This window comes from Pleurodeles waltl, chromosome 6 (genome assembly GCF_031143425.1).
Source record: "Pleurodeles waltl isolate 20211129_DDA chromosome 6, aPleWal1.hap1.20221129, whole genome shotgun sequence".
Lineage (NCBI taxonomy): Eukaryota > Metazoa > Chordata > Amphibia > Caudata > Salamandridae > Pleurodeles > Pleurodeles waltl.
The window spans coordinates 1379401411-1379422520 of NC_090445.1; the positions used below are offsets into that span (position 1 = coordinate 1379401411).

A 21110-nucleotide genomic window follows, 5' to 3' on the forward strand; every position below is an offset into this window, starting at 1 on the left:
CATTAGTCATTTGATTATTCCTGCTACAGTCCTATATTCCACTGAAATGGTACGAGATGCTTCTAGGCAAATGCAAGTTATCTTTGCCTTTCACACAGAGGCTGCTATGTTAGTGTCTCATTTGTGTTTTTTTTTGTTTTGTTTGATTCTTCTAAACCAGGTTTCTGCACAGCTAAGGGTGATTTGGTCAGCTCCATCCTGTATCCGCAGCCAGTGGGCTTCAAATTCTACACAGACTCCATCAGATTTGTGCTATTCCTGGCTGTACTGGGTAAGACGAGGACAAATAGTTAACGTGCCTGATGAGGTTCCCTGCATGGGTTGCTGTATACAGATCTCTTACCTTGGGAATGTGACGCTCTCCTGTCTTGGGATAGTGCAGACATTAGCGAGTGATACAAAACACCAGCTTCATTCAGTCTGCTCTCTTTCCTAACCACCTTTGTACAGTTCTCGATTTTAACCATTCACTACCCGCCACCAGACTAGCTTGTGCCTGTGTCAGTATAGTATAAATACAGGTATTTGTTTCCTCTTCAAACATCCTGCAGCAGGGATGTGCCTTGGTTGTTTACCACCTTCACTGGTGTCTGTTCTTGGACCTCACCTACTGCAATGTGAGACTGATCTGTGGACTCATCTGGCTTCACTTGGGGTTCCACACCTTAGAGCGCAGTGTATTCCATGGGTGCCCACTACTTTCTTTGGAGTTATTTGGATCCATTCCTTCTCCACTGCAGGTGGTGACTTGAAGACCAATCGCTTTCACTGTGGATTGTTCCATGGATTTCCCATAATCCACATGTTTTTTTAGGGTGCTCGTGCCTAAGGGCCTAGAGTCTCCTAGTGCTTATCTTGTGGAATTTGCCTCATTTTGTCCTCATTCCTCTCATCTGGTCTACCTTCAGTAATGCAGACAAGACTGGTTTTAAGGCAAGAAACAGAGCTCAGTCCCCAAGAACGATATTAGCATTGTGAAAGTGAGTGCTCTAGGAAGCCTCAGCTATTGCCCCATTGCCAGTAGAGTGCAGCAAACAATCTTTCACCGTTCATGGACGCATCTGCACAGTGATCTACCAGTAAACAGACCAAATGTCCTGTGTAGAGGCATGATAACCTCTGCATTTGTGGATGTTAGTGGTTCTCAATTATGCCTCAACCTGTATATCCACAAACGTAGTATACAGAAGTACTCTTGCAGTGAGTGATCAATTTCCAAACTTGGTTTTAGCCTCTCAAAGGCTAGCAAGTTCAAGATGGAGAGCTAGACTTCCAGTTAGCAAATATTCCCTGCAAAAAAAAAAACGGTTGTAATTTTTAGTTTGTACTCTACTTTAGGAGTACTTTAGTCCTCCTTTATCAGCTTGACACTTTCATCAAGTAGATTCATTGATGACTGCCCTGCATGGACACATCACATTTTGCCTTCTGTTCCGCAACTTCCCAGATTTTTTAAAAACTCTGCTGACATCCCAAAGTGGCAAGCCCTTTCAGTTCAAAAAGTAAAAACAGAAATAACTGGCAGGATCAGCGGGCCATTGCAGTTGTGCCAAACATTTCCTGTCCTCAAGGAGTGTCCAAGGCAGTGGGTACTGGCGCTGCCTTACAGTTGTGCCCCTTGTTTTCCTACGAAGTCCTCCATTCCCAAAAGCAAAGTCCAGGCTCCAGTCTATCCTTCCTTTTCCCATCTGCCTGCCTGATCCAGTTTGTATCACCCACAGAACATCTTGTAACAGGAAATCCTCAGGGCGAAGCACGCCAGGGGGTTTTACTTCTACTATGTTATATATATATATATATATATATATATATATATATATATATATATATATATATATATATATATATATCTCTCTCTCTCTCTCTCTCTCTCTCTCTCTCTCTCTCTCTCTCTCTCTCTCTCTCTCTCTCTCTCTCTCTCTCTCTCTCTCTCTCTCTCTCTCTCTCTCTCTCTCTCTCTCTCTCTCTCTCTCTCTCTCTCTCTCTCTCTCTCTCTCTCTCTCTCTCTCTCTCTCTCTCTCTCTCTCTCTCTCTCTCTCTCTCTCTCTCTCTCTCTCTCTCTCTTCCCCCCTTCCTTCCTTTATTTCAACCCCATCTCGTCCTGAAACCCTGATCAGGGACATGCTCATGTGCATGCAAACATCATCCACTCGCCTTCTTACAGTGTAAAATTTATTTTATCATTGTGTCTGCTCCTCAATGACACTGTACTGTTCCAGTGGGTGTTGATGACTGGTATGCCACATGGTGTTAGATAATCCTGTGGAGCCTTTGCTAGCCAAGTATCACTGGGACCCCCTAAGGTAAGTGTTGGTAAATGTCGTTATGGCAGCAGGGACAAGTAGTGACAGAATGAAATATTCTGTCTGTCACTCCCTAGACCCCGTCTCCTCCTCTGAATGGATGATAACTGCTGTCTGTTAGGCTCAGCCAGCCAATAAGGGAAGCCGATGCAGATGTGGACAGCTTTTCCAACAGTGAAGTTTTGAACATTCATCTCCCACGGTGTAGGTAAAGCTGCTGTCCCTTCTTTGACAGAATTACAGTGTATCACACATTTCAGCAAGGCATATGTGGTGCAGATTCAAAAGGTTGTGACTAAGCTGATGTTAACACCACCAGCTGTCACCCCTAGGGGTTTCTGGGTGCTGAGGGTGCTGTGTCTCCGTCAAAGAGCCATGTTTTGAGCCTTTTTTTAACACCTCTAAGGAGTGAGCTGTTCTGAGGTGCAGGAGTAGGTTGTTTCAGGACTTGGCTGCGATGTAGTAAAAGGAGCGGCTAACGCTTCGAGTGCGATGGATGCAGTGGGTGTGTGTGAGGTTGAGGGTGGCAGATTGTAGCTGTCTTGGGGGGATGTGGAAGTTTAGTCTGTGGTTGTTGTGTGTCAATCCTTGATTGTGTAGAGCTTTGAAAGCCAGAGTGAGGATTTTGAACTGCCACCTCTTCTGGACTGGGAGCCAGTGGAGGTTCCTGAGGTGGGGGTTGATGCTGGTGCCTCTAGGAAAATTCTGGATGAGTCTGGCTGCTGTGTTCTGTACGGTCTGTAGTCTTTTGAGTAGCTGGGAGGGGATACCGGCATAAAGAGCATTGTTGTAGTTGTGGGGGCTGGTGACCAGTGCGTGCATGACTGTTTTCCTTGCACTCATGGAGATCCAATTGAAGATTCTACGGAGTTTGCGAAAGCAGGAGGTGGCTACTGAGTTCACCTGACATCTGAACGACAGTTGGTTGTCTAGGATGATGCTGAGGTTTCGGGGATGGTCCGATGGGGTGGGCGTTGGTCTGAGTTCATCTGGCTGCCAGCTGTGGTCCCATACGTTGGTGTTGCTCCTGAAGATCAGGACTTCGGTGTTGAGCTTGAGGCAGCTGGCTTTCATCCATATTGCTACGTCGGTCATGGTCTTGTGGAAGTTGGCTTTGGCATTGTGTTGGTTCTTGGTGAGCGAGAGGATCAGTTGGGTGTTGTTGGAGTAGGAGAGTATTGTGTTGCCACGGGATCTGTCCATCAATTTACTTTCTGTGAAATAGTAGCTCACAGAATTGGTGATGCTCACTTCCCCCACCTTCCATAGTAGGCTGACACTTAACAATAATCCCAACACCCTCCCGCTTTGATAAATGTGGGGAAACTCCTACTCTTCATAGACATTGTTAGGTAAAGTACAGTTATAGCGCCCACTTGAATACTGCAAAGGGTGTGTTAGGTGAATACCTTTTTATGCTGAATATTAAATAAGTAATAAAATGAACATTGAGCTGTATAACCTGAAATACATTTATCAGAGGTTTGAGTATGTAGTCTGTGTGTGCCTCCTGTGGGATGGCTCTTAGTATCTGTTTAGCCTGTGTTCTATTTATTGCCCAGACTGATGTGAAAAGGTAATGAGCAGAACACCTGCAAGTGTTTCATTATGTAGAAATTGTTGGAGCTGGATTCCAGTCCATTGTTTTAGTCCACTTTTCTGTTGCATATTATAAGCAACTCTATGCAGATCAGAGTTGTTTGGGCTCCTGTAGGTGCAGCCCATTTGAGAACTACCAGGCCACCTCCCCTTTGAAGTGGTCCACCAACATTACAAGACTGGTTTCAATCTTTTTGGGCCTCATTAGGGAGGTGCAGCTTGGGTCCTCTGGCACAGGCATCACGGCATCCGGTCAGTGTATACTCGTCACAGTGTGGGCACAGCACAGAGGTGATTGGTTTAATGCTTGCCAATGTCTCAGCCACCTCTAATCACTTGGGGCCTCATTATACGCCATTGCGTTTCCACTCACAGTGCTTCGCCAGACTTGGATCAGTCAGTTACAAATAAGCATTGTTCCTTCTCAATCTCTTTTGCACAAAAGCATAGTCCTTAGAAGTTGTATTTCTAGTAGAAATGTTTCATAGTCTGTGTCTTGAGCATGGAATATAGTTTTTCTGTATCAGGGCATAGTAAGCAAGATATGTGATTAGGGATAGATCTGCCATATGTTGCCGAAGCATATTATGTCTGTGTAACTTCTTGCTTAGCTGTGCTTTTTAAGGTGTTAGCCTCTGGGGTCTGTGTAACTGAGGTATTACACTGCTTGTTGATGCCTGAGCCTGTTTGTCATGTACCTTGAATAGCTCTACTGTCCAGAGCCTGGCATGGACATCATTAAAGGGTTTCCAGAGGTCCTAGCAGCGACCCCATGCTTGAGCCATGCGTACCCCGGCACTGCCCTTGCTACCCTTGGCCACAGAGGTAGAAATTCAGTGACAGGAACACAGTGGCAGCTTGTCCTTATGGATGCCATTTGGGGCTCCCCTCTCTTTGTCTTCTGTCAATTTTTTATTACACATAATGTGTTACTCACTATTAGCGTAATAAAAATGCAGTACAATCAGCTGGAATATGCGCTTCCATGGCAGCTGCCAGTAAGTAACAAATACTTTTTAATGTATGTCCTGTGCATGCTTGCAAGTGAGAGTGGGTTTATGTGAGAGACAGTGTATGTACGTGTGAATTTATGTGTGTGTGTAAATACCTGTGTGTGAGTGAAAGTGGATGTCAAAGGTTATGTGATATCACTTCCACTACCCCTGGCATTTTAGTGAATTTACATCAATGCAGCCTGGACCTCTGTTGTCTGTGGATCCTATTCAGTAGCTATCTCCTGTGCATGTATAAAATGTAATATGAGAAATAGTCGTGCTGCCTGCAGTGTCAAACTGTGTGTCCTGATTCATAATTCTGCCTCTTTAAAGGTAGTGACTGTCAGAAATGTAAGTCAGGACAGATTTGTGTATGGCTAGTTTGCTCAAGTCCATCTTTACACTGAATGTGTAAGTGCTTCTGCTTGTAGTGTTTCAGAGAACATCATACGGTATGCAAGGCAAGAAGTATTTTGAATTTAATTGAACTACTCTTTCTCTCTCTTCTCATTTCCTTGTCATCTCTTTTATTTCTTCATCCTCCTTTTGTTCTTATTATTCTCTTTCTGGCCTTTCTTTTCCTACTTGCGCATTCAACCATTTTGATTCTGCCTTTTTTTTTTATCCCTGTTCCTCCTTTATCTCATATCTTTTCGCCACTTTCATTATTTCTTCCTCTTGCCCCTCATTTACCCACTCCTGCTGTTTTTCATTTTTTTCATCTACACTCTCCTTCACTTTCTTTTTTCTCTTTCTCTGTATTTCTCCCCTCTCCTTCTCTCTTTTGGTCTTTCCCCGTCAACATTTTACCTTTTCATTGTTTATTTTGCCCTCTTTCACCATTATCTCCTTTTCTCTCCACCCATTCTCTTGATCTTCTTTATTCCTTTTTCACCTCTTCCTGTCTACGTTTGTCACCTTCACCTTTCCTCCCCATTTCTGCATCCTTAACCTCTTTAATTTGATCTTTCATCCCTTTTCTGCCTGACTCACTTTCTCTATTTTATTCACCCTCTTTTTCTGATTTCTCTCTTAACTACCATTTCTCTGTCCGGAGGACATGCTTATCCACTTCTATTCCTCTCTTTTCTCCCGTTATTTCCCTGCCCTCTTTACTGTCACCTTGTTCATGCTAACTTTATCTCACATTTCCTTTCATCCACCCTCTTTCACTTTGCCTTTTCCACATCTCTCTTTTCACTCCTCCCTCACAGCTGTCATGGGCACCATCTACAGCATTGTCATCCTGATTATGAATAAGGTAAGCCTAGCTCACTATATTCTTTGCTCCCTTTCAACACGTCTAATCTCATTGGACAGAATGTCACCTGTAAATCAGATATTCTGCCGTCATCAGAAGGACAATTGAGTGCAACAGATATAAGGTTGAGATAGATGGATGACCAAATTCAAATTGACAAGAATCGGGGGTAAGCCATAGAACTTAATGGGGTATTAAATGAAGTGGAATGGATTTTTGGAAAACATGGACACGGGGAGAAGGGAGAGTGAAGGGATGGAATTTGTTGGTGATAGCAAAAGAATGAGTAAGATGAGGGGACAGCACTGGAATCGGAAGTGGAATGTGGGATGTGATCTTTTGAGCATTAGAGGTGCAGAAAATCTAAAAAATAAAGGAAAGAAAAAAGAGATTGAGCAGAGATAGGGAGTAAGGGCTGGATTCACAACATTTACTTCTTAGGATTACTCCGCTGTTTGGAGGAGATTTCTTCAGAGAAGACTGGATGTGGTCTTGGAAATCTAGGACATTTGTAAATTTCCACAGGAGTACTCCCACATATAACAGGTTTGTGAATTAGAGTCATGGCATACTTGGAAGTTTGAAAGTAACTGATATGTGATTAGAGTTGGCATGAGGAGAGTGATAGCATGAGAGCAGACAGGTTGTGAAAGGGAGGGAAGAAAAATATTTATAAAAGAGCAGTTGAAACTTGACTGGAGAGTGTGTGAGGGAAGCGAGACAAATGGAGAGATGAGGGAGCATGAGAACAAACAATGACTAGGAAAAAGCTAGAGGGATATTAGAAGGATTTATTATAAAAGAATGTAAACACTAAATCTGAGATGAGGAAAACAGTTGGCTACGATATAGACAGCAGGAGCATGTCCAGGGAATATTGAGAGTTGGGAGAGGTTATGTGAGAGGAATTGAAGTATTACAGTGGCTGGAGTATGTTAAAGAAAATGAGTTGCGGGTGAAGAAGAGCAAGGAGTGGAGTGGGATAAGGAGAAGCAGACCAGTCTGAAGTGTGAGTGCATGAATAACTGATCACTAGGGGAGGAGGCATGAACATGTAAACTGTATATGCGGATATCTACCCCTTTCAGAGTCTGCCAAGAATTTCCCTCAGTGGCATAATTTCTTCATTAATTTTCTCATATCATCTGTATGCTTTTAACATCCAAAGCTTTTTCTCATTTCCAAACACTTTACAACCTGGAATGCATACCCATATTTCTCACTGCTATGTGCCACTCAATCATCTGTCCAATCTCTCATGCTGAACCTCTCCAGAACTGTGGTCCTGCATTTAACTTCATCCACACCTATGCTCTTAGCCAACACTATGCACTAATTGCGCATTTCTGCAACATTTACGTCGTCTGCCACAGATTTTGGCTTTTGTCTCAACCGGCCCATGCACCTGGAATCTTTCATCACCACTGCAGCGCGTTACCATGTTCTGAATGCTTGAAAGATGTGCCCTTTCCTTCCACTTCACAGAGCCAAGCACCGGTATCTCACTGGTACTCAGTATACAAGATCGTTGTAATGGTCTACTAGTCTCCCTTCAGTGGGTAGAGTTCTACGTTTTGTGACCAGATCGTTATCCGGACAACCGAAACACCCACTAACATCAGCTTACAGTCTTTAGGCTGTCTGTCTCTCTGCCAAGAACAAGGCCCTCAACAAACTACTGACAGTGGTTTTCGATGCTGCACGTCATTTAAGTGGAGTACGTTTTCGACTCCTTTAACCATTACACTCCTTAAAACACATCTGAATAATCGTCTCCTGTTACCAAAAGACACCTTCTACTTATTTCACTCTTTCTAACTATACATATTGATGCCTGTAAATCAGTTGTACATTATGACATGCCTGCATTTGCCGTTTCTGATCTATGCTGCTCCGCACTTTTTTGTTTATGCCAGCTGTCTTCCTTTCTCCCCTCTACTGCCAGTGTTCTTATGTACAGCAATTGTGATTGAAATGCCATCCAGTTTAAATACACAAAATAAAAAGTATGTTTTGGGGTGTGCAGAGATCAGGTAATTCTCATTGAAAGATTGTCTTGTGTGCGCCAGGTTTCCGTATCACAGATTGTCATACGTGCGCTCGATGTCATCACCATCATTGTGCCACCGGCTCTTCCTGCTGCCATGACAGTGGGAACCATCTATGCCCAGAACCGACTGAAACGGCATGGCATCTTCTGCATCAGCCCGCCGCGCATCAATGTCTGTGGCAAGGTCAAGCTGGTCTGCTTCGACAAGGTAAATCATAGGACTCCCTGCCGGCATCCAATATGAGTAGTGCCCTGAGCAATACTAACCTTTTACATCGGATTGACATTTTCATTTCTGTCCTAGGATTTTCATGTTCCCTCCGTAGTCATATAATTGCAGAAGATTAAATCAACTGATTCTTTGCAATATAACGGTTATTTTATTGTATGCCTTTTTAAGTTTTAGTTTAAAGAATACATTTAACGTTTTCTTTTTTACACCGAGATTGATACACCCCAAGTTTCCTGTCGAACTGTTGGAGAGTTGTCTTTTTTTTTCTCTTTCTCTTAACTCCTTTTCTACACTGTGTCAATCTCCGCCTTACCTTCCACAAACATTGCCTCTTTCAAAGCAAAGTCAGCTTGTGGGAAATTGAAACAATGGTGTCATCTAAGATTTTGTGATGAATCCCTTTTTCTCAGCTTTCAACTTTACACATCACCAGCTTGTTTGCTGAAATCCAAAGCATGCCCGGAGAGCGGCTTCACGTTTTCTCTATCTAGGGATCTTAATTCATGTTAATAAACATTGAATAGTTCCCTTCTTTGTGTAGGATCTTCAATTACTTTTAAAATGGAGAGGAAAAAAACTCAAAAGAGAAAACAAAATGCCTTTATAAAATACATCATTTCCTTGCCATGTTTTCAGCTTATAAAATGTGTAGGGATGATATTGAGGAATCTGTTGAAAATGTAAATGGCTGACAAATAAGAATCATTGGTGCCAAACCTTTTTATTTAATTTTCCATTTTTTTAAAGAATGGAAGGGGACCGTTCACAGGCATACTTCCTCACACAGAGAAGCAGAGTTGTCAAAATCAATAGGTCTTGCCTTTGGGACCCAGTTGTCTCGTTGAATGGATTTTAGCCATGCTGCCTGGCATGACGCTGAGCATCATGGCTAAAGAAATAGAAACAAGCATTTGCAATGCAATAGGTCTCGCATTTTCTAGAGTTAGAGCTATTGACATTGTAACTTCAGTGCTGGACTTTTCTTGTCACATAAATTAGTCAACCCTGTCTCATAATTTTGTCTTTTCCTGGCATGTTTTGTTGGTCATTGGCAGCTACTGACATCAGAAATCACAAGCCCTTGAGGAGAGACGAGAAGATGACTGCACTACCTCTGTAAAAGTCTGAACTGTAAAAGTCTTGCAAGCATTCTTGCCTCGCATTTCAGCGAGCAGAGCAGCCTGAGAATATTTATGGCCCCAAGAAAGGAGCTAAGCAATGCCCTGTATGCGATTTTGTGAATGCTGGCTGAGCGAGAGACTGGAGATGCGATGCGAGGCTAAGCAAGTTTCACATCATTGCTATTAGGTTTAGCTTCATTCTACCAGAAAGGGCATATTGTGGCTTTCATTAGCAGTGAACTAAACAAGTGGGTGTTTCTTTTGTAAAATAAGCTTATTTCAGTAGCCAGAGGTAAACGGGGACAGCACTGGAATAAAGACAAAACAAATGTCCGCAACATGGGAGGAGATGGGAGGAAAGGAATGCTGCAATAAAACGCAGGCAGCTACCAGCCTGAAACACGCACAGTGAAAGCGGAGCACCAAAGAAATAACAAAAATAGTCCGTCACAGCAACAGATAAAGAAACCAACGTGGAATAATATAGTAGCTGGTCACTGCTCTGAAATACAAAAAGGAAGGAGAAAAAAGCAGAGCTGACCATTAGCGAGCAATAATTTTTAAAGGACACTGCAACCAACAACTGAAATCGCTTTAGACCATAAGAAGTATACCAAAAGTATACACAAGGTCAAACGCTTATATTCAACCTAAAAAGGGCTGCATCATTTTGTAGGTGAAGGTGTAAACAAAATGAGACTTTTTTTTTTAGTTACCAGAGTTGGATTGGTAAATAAAAAGAAAAAGGAAGGGAAAAAAGATGGGGGTTCCCATCTCCCGTGAATTAAAAATGGGAGATGGGACCAACACGAGCCGAACAAAGAAGCACATAGCAAGACACAGCAACATGAAAACTGAGGTGGGTCAGCACAGAAGCACAGAGCAAAATGGAGATGGGAGCAACACAGGTAATGAAAGCAATACTGGTGGGGCAGAGAAGCTTACAATGAGACAATGCAACATGGAGACTGGGAGTGAGGTAGGCAGAGAAACACAAGATAAAACAGAGCAACATGGTGAAGAGGCAAACATAAAAGCTCATGATGAGACAGAGCAACAAGGAGAACAGCTGTGGAGGCGCAGAGAAGCACAAGGCAAGACAGCATCATGGAGATCTGGGTAGCACAGAAGCACACAGTGAGACAGAGCAAAATAGGAGGGCAGAGAAACACATGACAAGATGGACACAGATTTGGAAGGCAGTGAAGCAGAAGAGGGAGACAGCTAGAAAATAAAAGCAGCCTCATAGAGTGCTTAACTAAAGAGAAAAGTGTAGCACCAAAGAATCGAGCAGCCTAAAGACACAGTATTGCATCAATGCTCCAGGGGAGGGACAAACTCACATTTTTTAAATAAAACCACACAAACCATCTAATAGAAGACAAATGAGAGTGAAAATTAGGCCAACTAATAGTTAAAAATGGGTGGGAACAAGGATGCTGTAAGCTAATAAAATATCTTGCAACAGACTATATAGGCAAAACCTAAAAACTACACTGTGACTTTGAGAGTGCCCCGATCTTCCACAACCTGAACAATTGTTGATTGATGGCCCCTGTGGGTTTTCTGGTTCAGCAGAAACATCCCAGAACCTGAAGCTCTGCCTTTTAATATCTACTGTCAAAAAATGTTTTATTGAAACCACTCTTTTGAAACTTCCCTTGACATCTTAACAGATTTTATGTTCTTATAAGGCATTCACTTGCTGCTTTTTTTCTTTTTTTTGTTTTCACTTATTGTGCCGATCCAAACAACTTTAGGTTTTGTCTGCCCATGGGGCAATTTCAGAGATTACATACTGTTGTTTTGTCATTTTGCTTGTCTTCATTGGGCAAAATGTGTTTTTGGCCGTGCAGAAAATGTGAGGATTCAATGTACATTCATTAGGGGTCACAGGCTCTAAGACATTCAAAGAGCATCTGGTTGCTGCGCCTGAATGAGGATCACCACCACATCAGAGGTTATGTGGAGTGAGTTGCTCTACCCTGTTTTTCTGTCCCCATATAGCCTGTTTGTTCAGTTCACTCAGAGACTTTACGGCTCCTTCATTGGACATTTTAATCTCAAAATGTTTCTTGATGTGGAGAGGCTTTAGACCAACGCTCTAACGCAGAAGACATCGTTAATGCCTCCTGGGTGCCTTTGACATTGAATGCTATACGTTAAGTGTTTTCTCAAAATTGTGGAGCAAACATGACAGAGGTGTACTTTTAAGGACATCTGACGTCAGAGAGCTGTTATGACACTGATCTATCTATCTATCATATATTTATATCTCCTTCCCCTACTAGAAGTTACCAGTAGGGAGTTATAGTTAGGACCTAGGTTCCATAGAAAAAGCATTTTTTGAATTGCCTTTTTCTTTGCCGCCGTTTGACAAATCTGCACAAAATTTTCCCAAAAAAAGTGTCTAGTTGGGTCTTGTTGCGCATGGAATGTTTCGGAATGATCTGTCAAGAGGGGTGCGTCAAGAAAAAAGGAAGGGTAAAAAAAAAAAGTGTTTCCCTTGTTAATTCTCATAGACTCTTTAGACACGACCACAGCCTGAACCGGTGAAAGGAATTACACCACATTTGGTAAAAAGTTAGCATTTGGTCCACAGATCACCATTATTATTATTATTATTATTTTTTTTTAACCTGTTCCGTATTTTTCGAGATATTAAAGGGAAAATAAATTTGTATATCTAGTAATGCAGATCCAGGGATATCTCCTGCTAAGATCTGATAGGATGTGAACACTTCAAACAAGAACTACTGGCAGCTATTTCGGGACTCTGCTTTAGCCCCCCCCCAAAAAAAAGCAAAAAGAAAAGAAAAAGGGACAGGGTACATTAACCTTGACCACCTAGCCTTGATCCAGGGGTCTCTGTAGAAATTATGGTTAGTGCTGTAGGGAAAGTAGCCTTTACAACAAAGACTGAACCCGCATGCCATTATCATGCCGGCTTAACCACACATGCAACATTGGCACGCATACCATAACCACGCCTGCCTTTACAGCCTTTACCACGTATGCCATTACGAAATTTGTTGTAAAGGAATGAATGGTAAATGCATATTTGTTTTAAAGGTTTTACAGGTGGGTATTAAGTGTGTGTGTGTGTGTGTGTGTGTGTATGTATATATATATATATATATATATATATATATATATTACCTAGCGGCGTTTGCCACTACGTAGTTATAGTTAGGACCTTATTTCTATCGCAAAAGCATTTTTTGTTTTGCTAATAACAGTGATCTGTCAACTGAAGGCCGAAAAAATGAGGTGGGGGGGAGGTCCCAAAACGCTTTTTGCCCATTCATTTTTCCATAGGACCTTTAGACCGCCTACAGCGCGAACCACTGAACGATTACACCAAATTTGACAAGAAGGTAGATTTTGTTGCACAGATCATGCTTTTTGTGTTTTAGTGTAAATCTGTTCAGTAATTTTGGAGTAATTTATGGCCAAAAAAAATATATATATAGGGATGCGGATCCACGCGCCACAATTGGCTGCCCGTAACCTGAAAGGAAAGTTGCTGCTGTAATTTTGTTTGTCGCATCGGCTCGGGGATGGGAAAAGAAGGGAGAAAAAACACATTGGGGTCAGGATAACAGGTATCCTGACCATATAGGACACATGGAGGGGCCTGCTAGGGACCCCTCGTGGGCAAAAATTGACCAATTTTTTTTGTTTTTTTCATCCGATTCGCAGATCCACGGATCTAGGATTCACAAATCCACTTGAGGATTCGAGAATCCAGACAAAAATGTTAAAAAAAAACACCCAATGTATCCAAACTCAAGCTATGGCCGTGCGCAGCTTGGGTTTGGGCTCATGCAGGAGAGTTGGCCGCAGGGCCTGGCCATCCAGGCCCTATGGCCAAACCCCGCCACCGCTTATATTCACTTCTGTGCATGCCTAAAAAAACATAGAAATTAACACAAAGAAAACAAAGGTTATAGGGACGTTAAAGTTTGGCTCTGAATTTACTCGCACAAAACCTTTGAAATTCAGTAGTTAGAGTTATTTCAAGTAACTATAACTCACACCTTCGCCATGTGCAGCTACCTACTCTACGTTTTATATCACTGATGACACCTTCTTTGGCATCTTTGATGTTTTCACTGCAACATTTGCAATAAACTGCATGGCGAGGGTGTGAGTTATAGTTACCTTAGGGCGTGAGTTATAGTTACTTGAAATAAATCTAACTATAACTCCTGAATGCCCAAGGTTTTGTGTGAGTAAATTCAGAACCTAACTATAACGTCCCTTTAACCTTTGTTTTTTTCAGTGAAAAAAATATATAAAGGTGTATATATATATATATATATATATATATATATATATATATATATATATATATATATATATATATATATATATATATATATATATATATATATATATATATATATATATATATATTATATATATATATATATATATATATAAAACCTAGTGGCAGTTGCCACTAGGTAGTTATAGTTAGGACCTAGTTTCTATAGAAAAGCGTTTTTTTGTTTTGCTAATAACTTTGGCACGGTTTGATGAATCTTCACGAACTTTCTGAAAAGTATGATGCTCACTTCAGTGTCTGGCTGGAACGTTTTGAGGTGATCTGTCAAGGTGGGGCCCCCAAACCCTTTTCCCCATGCATTTTTTCCTATAGGAATTTTGAACATGAACCACTGGAGGCAATTGCACTAAATTTGGCAGAAATGTAGCTCTTGTTCAAGAAAACCGTCTTTTTGTTATTTTTTGTAGATCCGTTCAGTAGTTTTTGAGTAATTAAAGAAGAAACAAATTGGTGTATATATGTGTGTGTGTGTGTGTGTGTGTATATATATATATATATATATATATATATATATATATGTGTGTGTGTGTGTGTATTTGTGTATATATATATATATAGATAGATAGATGCAAAGGCCCCGGATATTGTGCTGAGATCTGATTGGCTGGCAACACTTCAGCAAGGAAGTGTTTGCAGGCATGTCGGGGAAAAAAGATTAAAAAAAAGAAAAGTGGCCAGGGTAGGGACACCCTGACCCCTTAGCTCTGGTGCTGGGGACCCCGAGCAAAAAAAGCATTTTTTTCCCGAGTTTTTGGCAGGAGACGCAGCGGATCTACAGATCCGCTGAAAATTCAGGGAAAAAAAACTGGGGGTTCCTGCGTTGTTTAAATTCAGCCCCCGGGGGGGCCTCCAGCCACCTGCACAGCCCCAGGGACCTCCACTTCCCTGGGGCGTCAAGTAAAGAGACTCAAGGGGGTCCAATATTGGTCTGGTGAGTGGGTCCACACAGTCCTCTTCCTTCCTCAAAAAATTAAATGTTTAGGCCGGCTCCTTGGCGCCCTGGCGATCGGGTCCCCGGGCTGAGATTGGCCTGGGGAGGGGGCTGCGTGAGCCTCCCTCCCCACAAAAAATTAAATATTTTGTTTAGGCCGGGCCCCATGGGTGGGGTCCCTTGGCCTGGAAAGAAAGGGCACATGGACCGTGAGACCCCTCTTCCCCAAAAAAATAAATGGTAGTAAGCTGGACCCCAGGGAATGGGGTCCCCGGGCCGAAATCAGCTGGGGAGGTGAGCCACACGGACCTGCGGCCAACTTCTGCTGTGCATGGCCAAAGGCCGTGTGCAGGGTGGGCTTGGCGGCAGGCCCTGCAGGGAACCTCTGCTGTGCACGGCCAAAGGCGAGGATGGGAGTTATATTTGCCTTAGGGCTCTAGTTATAGTTACTTGAAATAACTAACTATAACAGCTGAATTTCTATGGAGTTTTGTACGTTTAAAATGTGAGCCTAATTATAACGTCCCAGTAACCTTTGTTTTTTTTAAGTGATACTCTTATATATGTTTTCACTAAAAACAGTCATAAGGATGCTATAGTAAGGTTGAGGTTTTACACACACAAAATCATAGAAATTCAGCCGCCATAGTTATCTTGAGAAACTGTAACTCGTGCCCTGAAGTAACTATAACTCACACCCCGCCATGGACAGTTTTCTCTGCAATAATTTTTACTGCAAATGTTGCAGTGATATTATCAATGATGTCATAGAAGATGTCATGACTGATGTATTATGAGATGTAATTAGCTGTGCATGACGAGGTTGTGAGTTATAGTTACCTTGGGGCATGAGGTATAGTTTCTTGAAGTGGATGAAGTGACGGCAGCCTACTCAGATCACTTTGAGATGTAGGGTCCATCGACCCTCTGCATCTCAAGATATACTTAAATCTTTTTCTTTAATCACGCCAAACTTACTGAACAGAGTTACACCAAATTACAAAAATCACTCTTTCTGGATCAAGATCTAGCTTTCTTTCAAATTTGGTGTAATTCCATTCAGCGGTTATGTCTGTAGTCATGTCCAAAATCCCTTTGGGAAATTGCATGGGGAAAACGTTTTTTAGGACCCTCCCTTTGTATCTGCCCTAACTTGACGAATTACCTCAAAACATGCCAGGCGTGATGTGGGGTTGGCTGCCTTTAGGGGGTTTGTCACAGGGCCTTGCCACAGTTGGCTGCATTCATGCACAGCCAAATGCCCTGCGCAGCTTGGGGTTGCCTGGAGTAGGGGCTTGTGTTATAATTACCTTAGGGCACAAGATAGAGTAACTTGTGCTAACTCTATAACTGATGAATTCCAATGTCTTTTAGAGTTTACAACTATTTCACTTAACTATAATTTTACTTCAACCTTTTGGCTTTTCAGTGAATACTATTTATTCATTTTATTAACCATTTTGGTTACTTCAGACACTACCATTGCACAAACATGCTTTTGGCCACTGTGCCCTTATTCCCTGTCTGCTTCTCAGTGAAGGACAAGCATGCAGCAGAGAAGCACAGTATAGGTTTATGTATCATACAGAAACATTGCCTTATGTCTATTTACAGATGATACTGTGGCAGGGTCAGATGTTTACAATAACCTGTGGTTGGGTGAGACCTTCTCTGGCTATTTTTGGTCATGGTTTGAGAACTCATTAAACTATACATACCCTTAGGGCATTGCAAATGCAGAGGCCTGGGCCTTGGAGAGGGAACTCCTGATGTGAACAGGAGACCTGAAGGTACTGGATCAGAAACAGACATTTAACGTAAATCAACTAGGTTGTGCTCACAGGTGTGGAAAATACTAGGGGTAGTTGTGGTACTGTATATAATACTACAGACCATATGAGATCTGATTTGGGGACTACTGTAATAAAGTTTGTTTCACACACCAGTCTTTTTTTCTTTTTCACCCAACCTTCATTTTACCCTGCAACTGATGTAGTAACTTGGATGTGATTGAGGGCCTAGTATAATAAATTTTGTTTCACGCATCTGTCTTTTTACCCAACTTTCACTTTACACAGCAACTGATGTAGACATCTGTTGTGGCGTAAAATGACCATTTGGTAGAATTTGTTTCATTAGTATTAATGAGGTAGGATTCTATTTATGGGTACTACCTAATGTGCTTTAAGTAAAGCAGACAATAGAACCTTCTTCCACTATTTTGCAAGATGCTTACTTTTTTATTGCACCCCTATACCTTAGCACAGGCACTGCAATCAGAAAAAGAAAATTTACATTATTTGAATGGTATTGGAAATCAACCACTGTCTGCCACACGCCATCCCGGAAGCATTGCGACTCCTCCTTCGCAGTGAGTTACAAAAGTACACATTGCCAGTTGGAAAGACGTTTAGGATTGGAAGTGCATATTTGGGCATGGGGTAGAAAATCCTGTGTTTTTGCGAATCGTTAGCTTTGTAACTGCAGGCGGTTTGACCTCAGATCATTCAGTGCATCAGTCTTTTTATTCACTTTATTCAGAAACATAAATTGAGTTTGTCACTTTGGGTTAGTTTTGCGTAATTTTCCTTTTGGTTATTTCATCACAACAGAATACTTTGTCAGTCTTACACTTGCAAGTTTATCACATTTTTGCAATCACTGTGTGCCTAAGATTATTCCTAAAGTAAAAGGTATTGATTCACTATAGAAATTTATAGTTTTATATAGGACCTACAGGCATGACCATAATTCAAAACCATTACCCTCTCATCCCTTTTCTGATCAGACTGCTTTTGTTTTCCTAACATTTCTTTTTTCCATAACATATTTTTTGTTTTCCATAAATCAGCATAGGTATTATACTTCTTATAGCATATGTTATGATCAGAAACAAATCTTGCATATGTCAGACATAATGTGTAATGTAAAAGCTTCTAAAGTGTTTCTTTGCACAGCCACGCATTCTTCTTTCCTCTTTAGAGGAGCATTTATCTGTAACTTTCTGCCAGTCGTTTATCAGTAGGGGATTTTTATTCATCCACATGCATGTAGTGTTCTGTTTGGCCACCACAAACCAGAATCCCACTACATAGTGCCAGGGTTCCAATCCCAGCCATCCATTATAACCAAAGTGTCATGTTGAGGTCCAGAGGCAACAGGTGGTCGACTGCCATCGACAATTCTTTTAATTTGCTGCTGATACCCCTTCATCTTGGGGCATGATCATATCACTTTTAAGAATGTGTCTTAAGCGCTTGTACCTTGAGGGCAATTTGGAGAGGACACACTTACCATCTACCACAATCTGGTCCACTGATAGTAAACTCTGTGAAAATATTCAAAGTTTATTAATCGGAGGTGGGCAGAGTCGGCTAGGCAGCATGAATTAATTTTTGCCTCCACCCATTCCTTATCTAAAAGTGGGCTCTCCCTACCATTTCTCTCTCCAGTTTACAAGGTGATCCAGAAAATTTGAAAACGAACATCTATAAATTTGGGAGATGCCTTTTCTACCTACTCTTACCTTGTTTTCTAGAAGGCTGAATTCTGGGACCGTTCAAACTCCAAAGCATGACGGAGCTCTAAGTATCTAAAGAACTGAGTGTTACTAAGTTTGCATTCTTTCGCCAGCAGTTGAAATCCCTTTGTGACTTTATGCCCATGCACCACTCACTATGGAGATGCCTCTGAGTTACCATGCACAGAGCCTCTCAAGGTTGCCACCTGAGGAAGTAGTGCCCCACATCACGCGTGGTCTCGTTAGTTAATTTTCCCAGCAATTGATTACTTTTAAGGGGTGTGTTCCAGCATATTAATGGAAGTGGGTGAGCATTGTTTTGAGGTCCTGGAAGAGCAGTGTTCTATGTGGGTAACAGTAGTTTGTGTGACATTGAGAAGATGAAGGATCATAGCGGTCTTGTAGATGGTACCCTGTCCCATTAACCATTAATAATAGAGGAGCTCTGCCCAACCCGACAATTTGCGCTTAGTGCATTGGAGCAGTGGGGTGATATAGAGATCCTAACACTTTTTTGGTCATTGACGACCTTCATTTAATGTGGCTGACTGCAACTTGTAATTTAGTGTCATGTAACAATGCTGGTGGTTCGCACTTCTGGTGGATTTCTCCTAGTCTACCAGCAGACCGTAGACATCCCTGTAATTTGAACAAGATGTGGATAGTTCTCTTTTGGTTATTGAATGTAAATCAGCAGGTCAAGATAGAGAATCCTTAAACGCCAATGAAGTCCACTGCGCCAAGTTACCTGTGCATCAATTTGTTTTAAATGTTGACATCCACTGGACTATTTTCCTCTTCATCTCTTCCGCAAAAAGTGAGAGTTCTACAATTTGCAGTCTCCCTCATCCTAGGCAAGATAGAAGGGGCACAGTGAACAAATACCTGACTTCCCATGCCACTTCACCTTTGTGCAATAAGTGGTGCCCATATACAAGGCAGAGGGACAAGGGGTCAAAGTATCTGCCTTTCTCATACGGGCAATGTGGAATGAATACATTCTGATTTCTTCGCAGCCCAAGGAGCACCAGGGAAACTTACATCTGCCCCGGCTTCATATTTGCTATTTAAAAAGGGTGGCGTGTCTGCTGTTCCAGGTCTCTTTCATGTCCTGGGTTCATGTTCAGGGTGATGGAAGTCTTGGACAGCTGGCAGCAGGGCTTTTACCCAACTTGCAATTCGTTCCAGGAAGCTGTTACCTGCTGTGGGCCTCATCGTAAAACACCATGTCTTGCAGTTCCTATTATGGCAATAATACTGCATGTTTAGGGCAGCAGCACCACCATGTGGTGGTGACTGAGTCAGTCCCACACCGTCTGGAAGCTGTCAGCCTAACTCCTGGCTAGCCCACAGTGCCTAACCCACCCTGGAAAGGAAGAGGTGATTTGTGGAAACATGACACTGACTCCTCAGGGAGGTCATGGAGAACAGATCTTACTCCTTTCGTTTAGTTGCTGGGCGACTCACACATGCCAAGGCTGGACATGAGATGCAAATTCATTTCAATTCATTTATTGAAGCAATTGGATCCTAGTATAAAAAGCATCAACATTACAATCAATGTGAAGAAGATAAACACCATCATTTTTGATCCTAAAAGCCTAAATATTCCTACCTACACTCTGTCTAAGATCCGAAAGCATACTGGTAGTAACCCTTCTGCCTCGGCCCTATACCTAAAGTGGTTGGCAAGGTTCTGCCTGTTGTCTGGACGGCAGTCCTCTCTGGTAGCTGAAGTGTCAAAGCCAGGATCAGCGAAGGTGACAATGGAATGATGTGCGTCTCAGGACGGTCATGCCTGGAATGCCCTCTGCCCTTCCTATGCTTATATGATGTTTAGATAATAAACCGTGCAATTTTCTAAGAACAGGCCTGATGTCTTGATGTGTGTAGGAAGTGGGGACTGACTCCTGATCTCCTGGAGTGGCAATACAAATTAGAATATCGTGTACCAACCATGACCGCCTTGAACAGGGCACAAAGTGCATTGTGTACAAAGGGCTAACATAACGTGCAGCACAAATAACTGTCTTTTCGGGATGAAGCAGCTGATTTGAAAAAAAGAAAACTAGCTAAAAGCATCCTTGTTAAAATATAGGAACGCAAAATAAAATGTGTCTGAGTTTAAAATGGCACAAGCAACGGGCCTAAAGCTAAATAAAAATAAAAAAAGGGTGTCTAACCCCGGCATTAAGGAGAACCCACAGCAGCCTCCCCTTGCTAGTTCAGGAGTGTAGAGTCTAGGACCTTAAAAAAACTAGTAAAAATATTAAACTACTAGCCTGTAAAAGCGCGAGTGATCATAAAAAACGTAAGAGATAAAATGCCCATGCTACAAAGGGTGTCTCATAGACGGCGTCACGTAGCAACCCTAGTCTCAGAGGGCAACTCCAGCAATGAACCCTCATGCAGAACATCATCGGATTAATGTCCACTGAAAGTACTTGTTGCAAAACAAGGCACACTTTCCGTGTGTGTTCAAAAGGGCACCATAAGCAACGGAAGACAGGCTGCACACAGCAGAAAACCGGTCGAAATGACAATGACCCATTCTTGTCAAGTTCTTCCAAAAGTGATTTTTCTAAAGTACTGCATTGTGCACGCATGACAAAGTTGAGCTGGTGGGAGCTTCGTGACTCTTTTTCGTAGAGATGGGGTAGCCATTGCGAATCAAAAAAAGCCACGCCAAAATACCACCTATTAATGCCAAGACAATCGGGAAACCTCTCAAAACACTCAAACAGTGA

The 21110-nt window shown here is 42.1% G+C and overlaps 1 protein-coding gene across 7 annotated transcripts in view; it reads left to right on the forward strand.

Annotated features, from left to right (window-relative positions):
- Positions 1-21110, forward strand: part of ATP13A2 (ATPase cation transporting 13A2) — a 671851-nt gene that overhangs the window by 410979 nt on the left and 239762 nt on the right. For all 7 annotated transcript variants that reach the window (XM_069240690.1, XM_069240693.1, XM_069240692.1 and 4 more), the window contains 3 exons: positions 161-271; positions 6112-6158; positions 8228-8416. In XM_069240690.1, coding sequence (XP_069096791.1) covers positions 161-271; positions 6112-6158; positions 8228-8416 — 347 coding nt within the window. The remainder of the gene's footprint in view (positions 1-160; positions 272-6111; positions 6159-8227; positions 8417-21110) is intronic.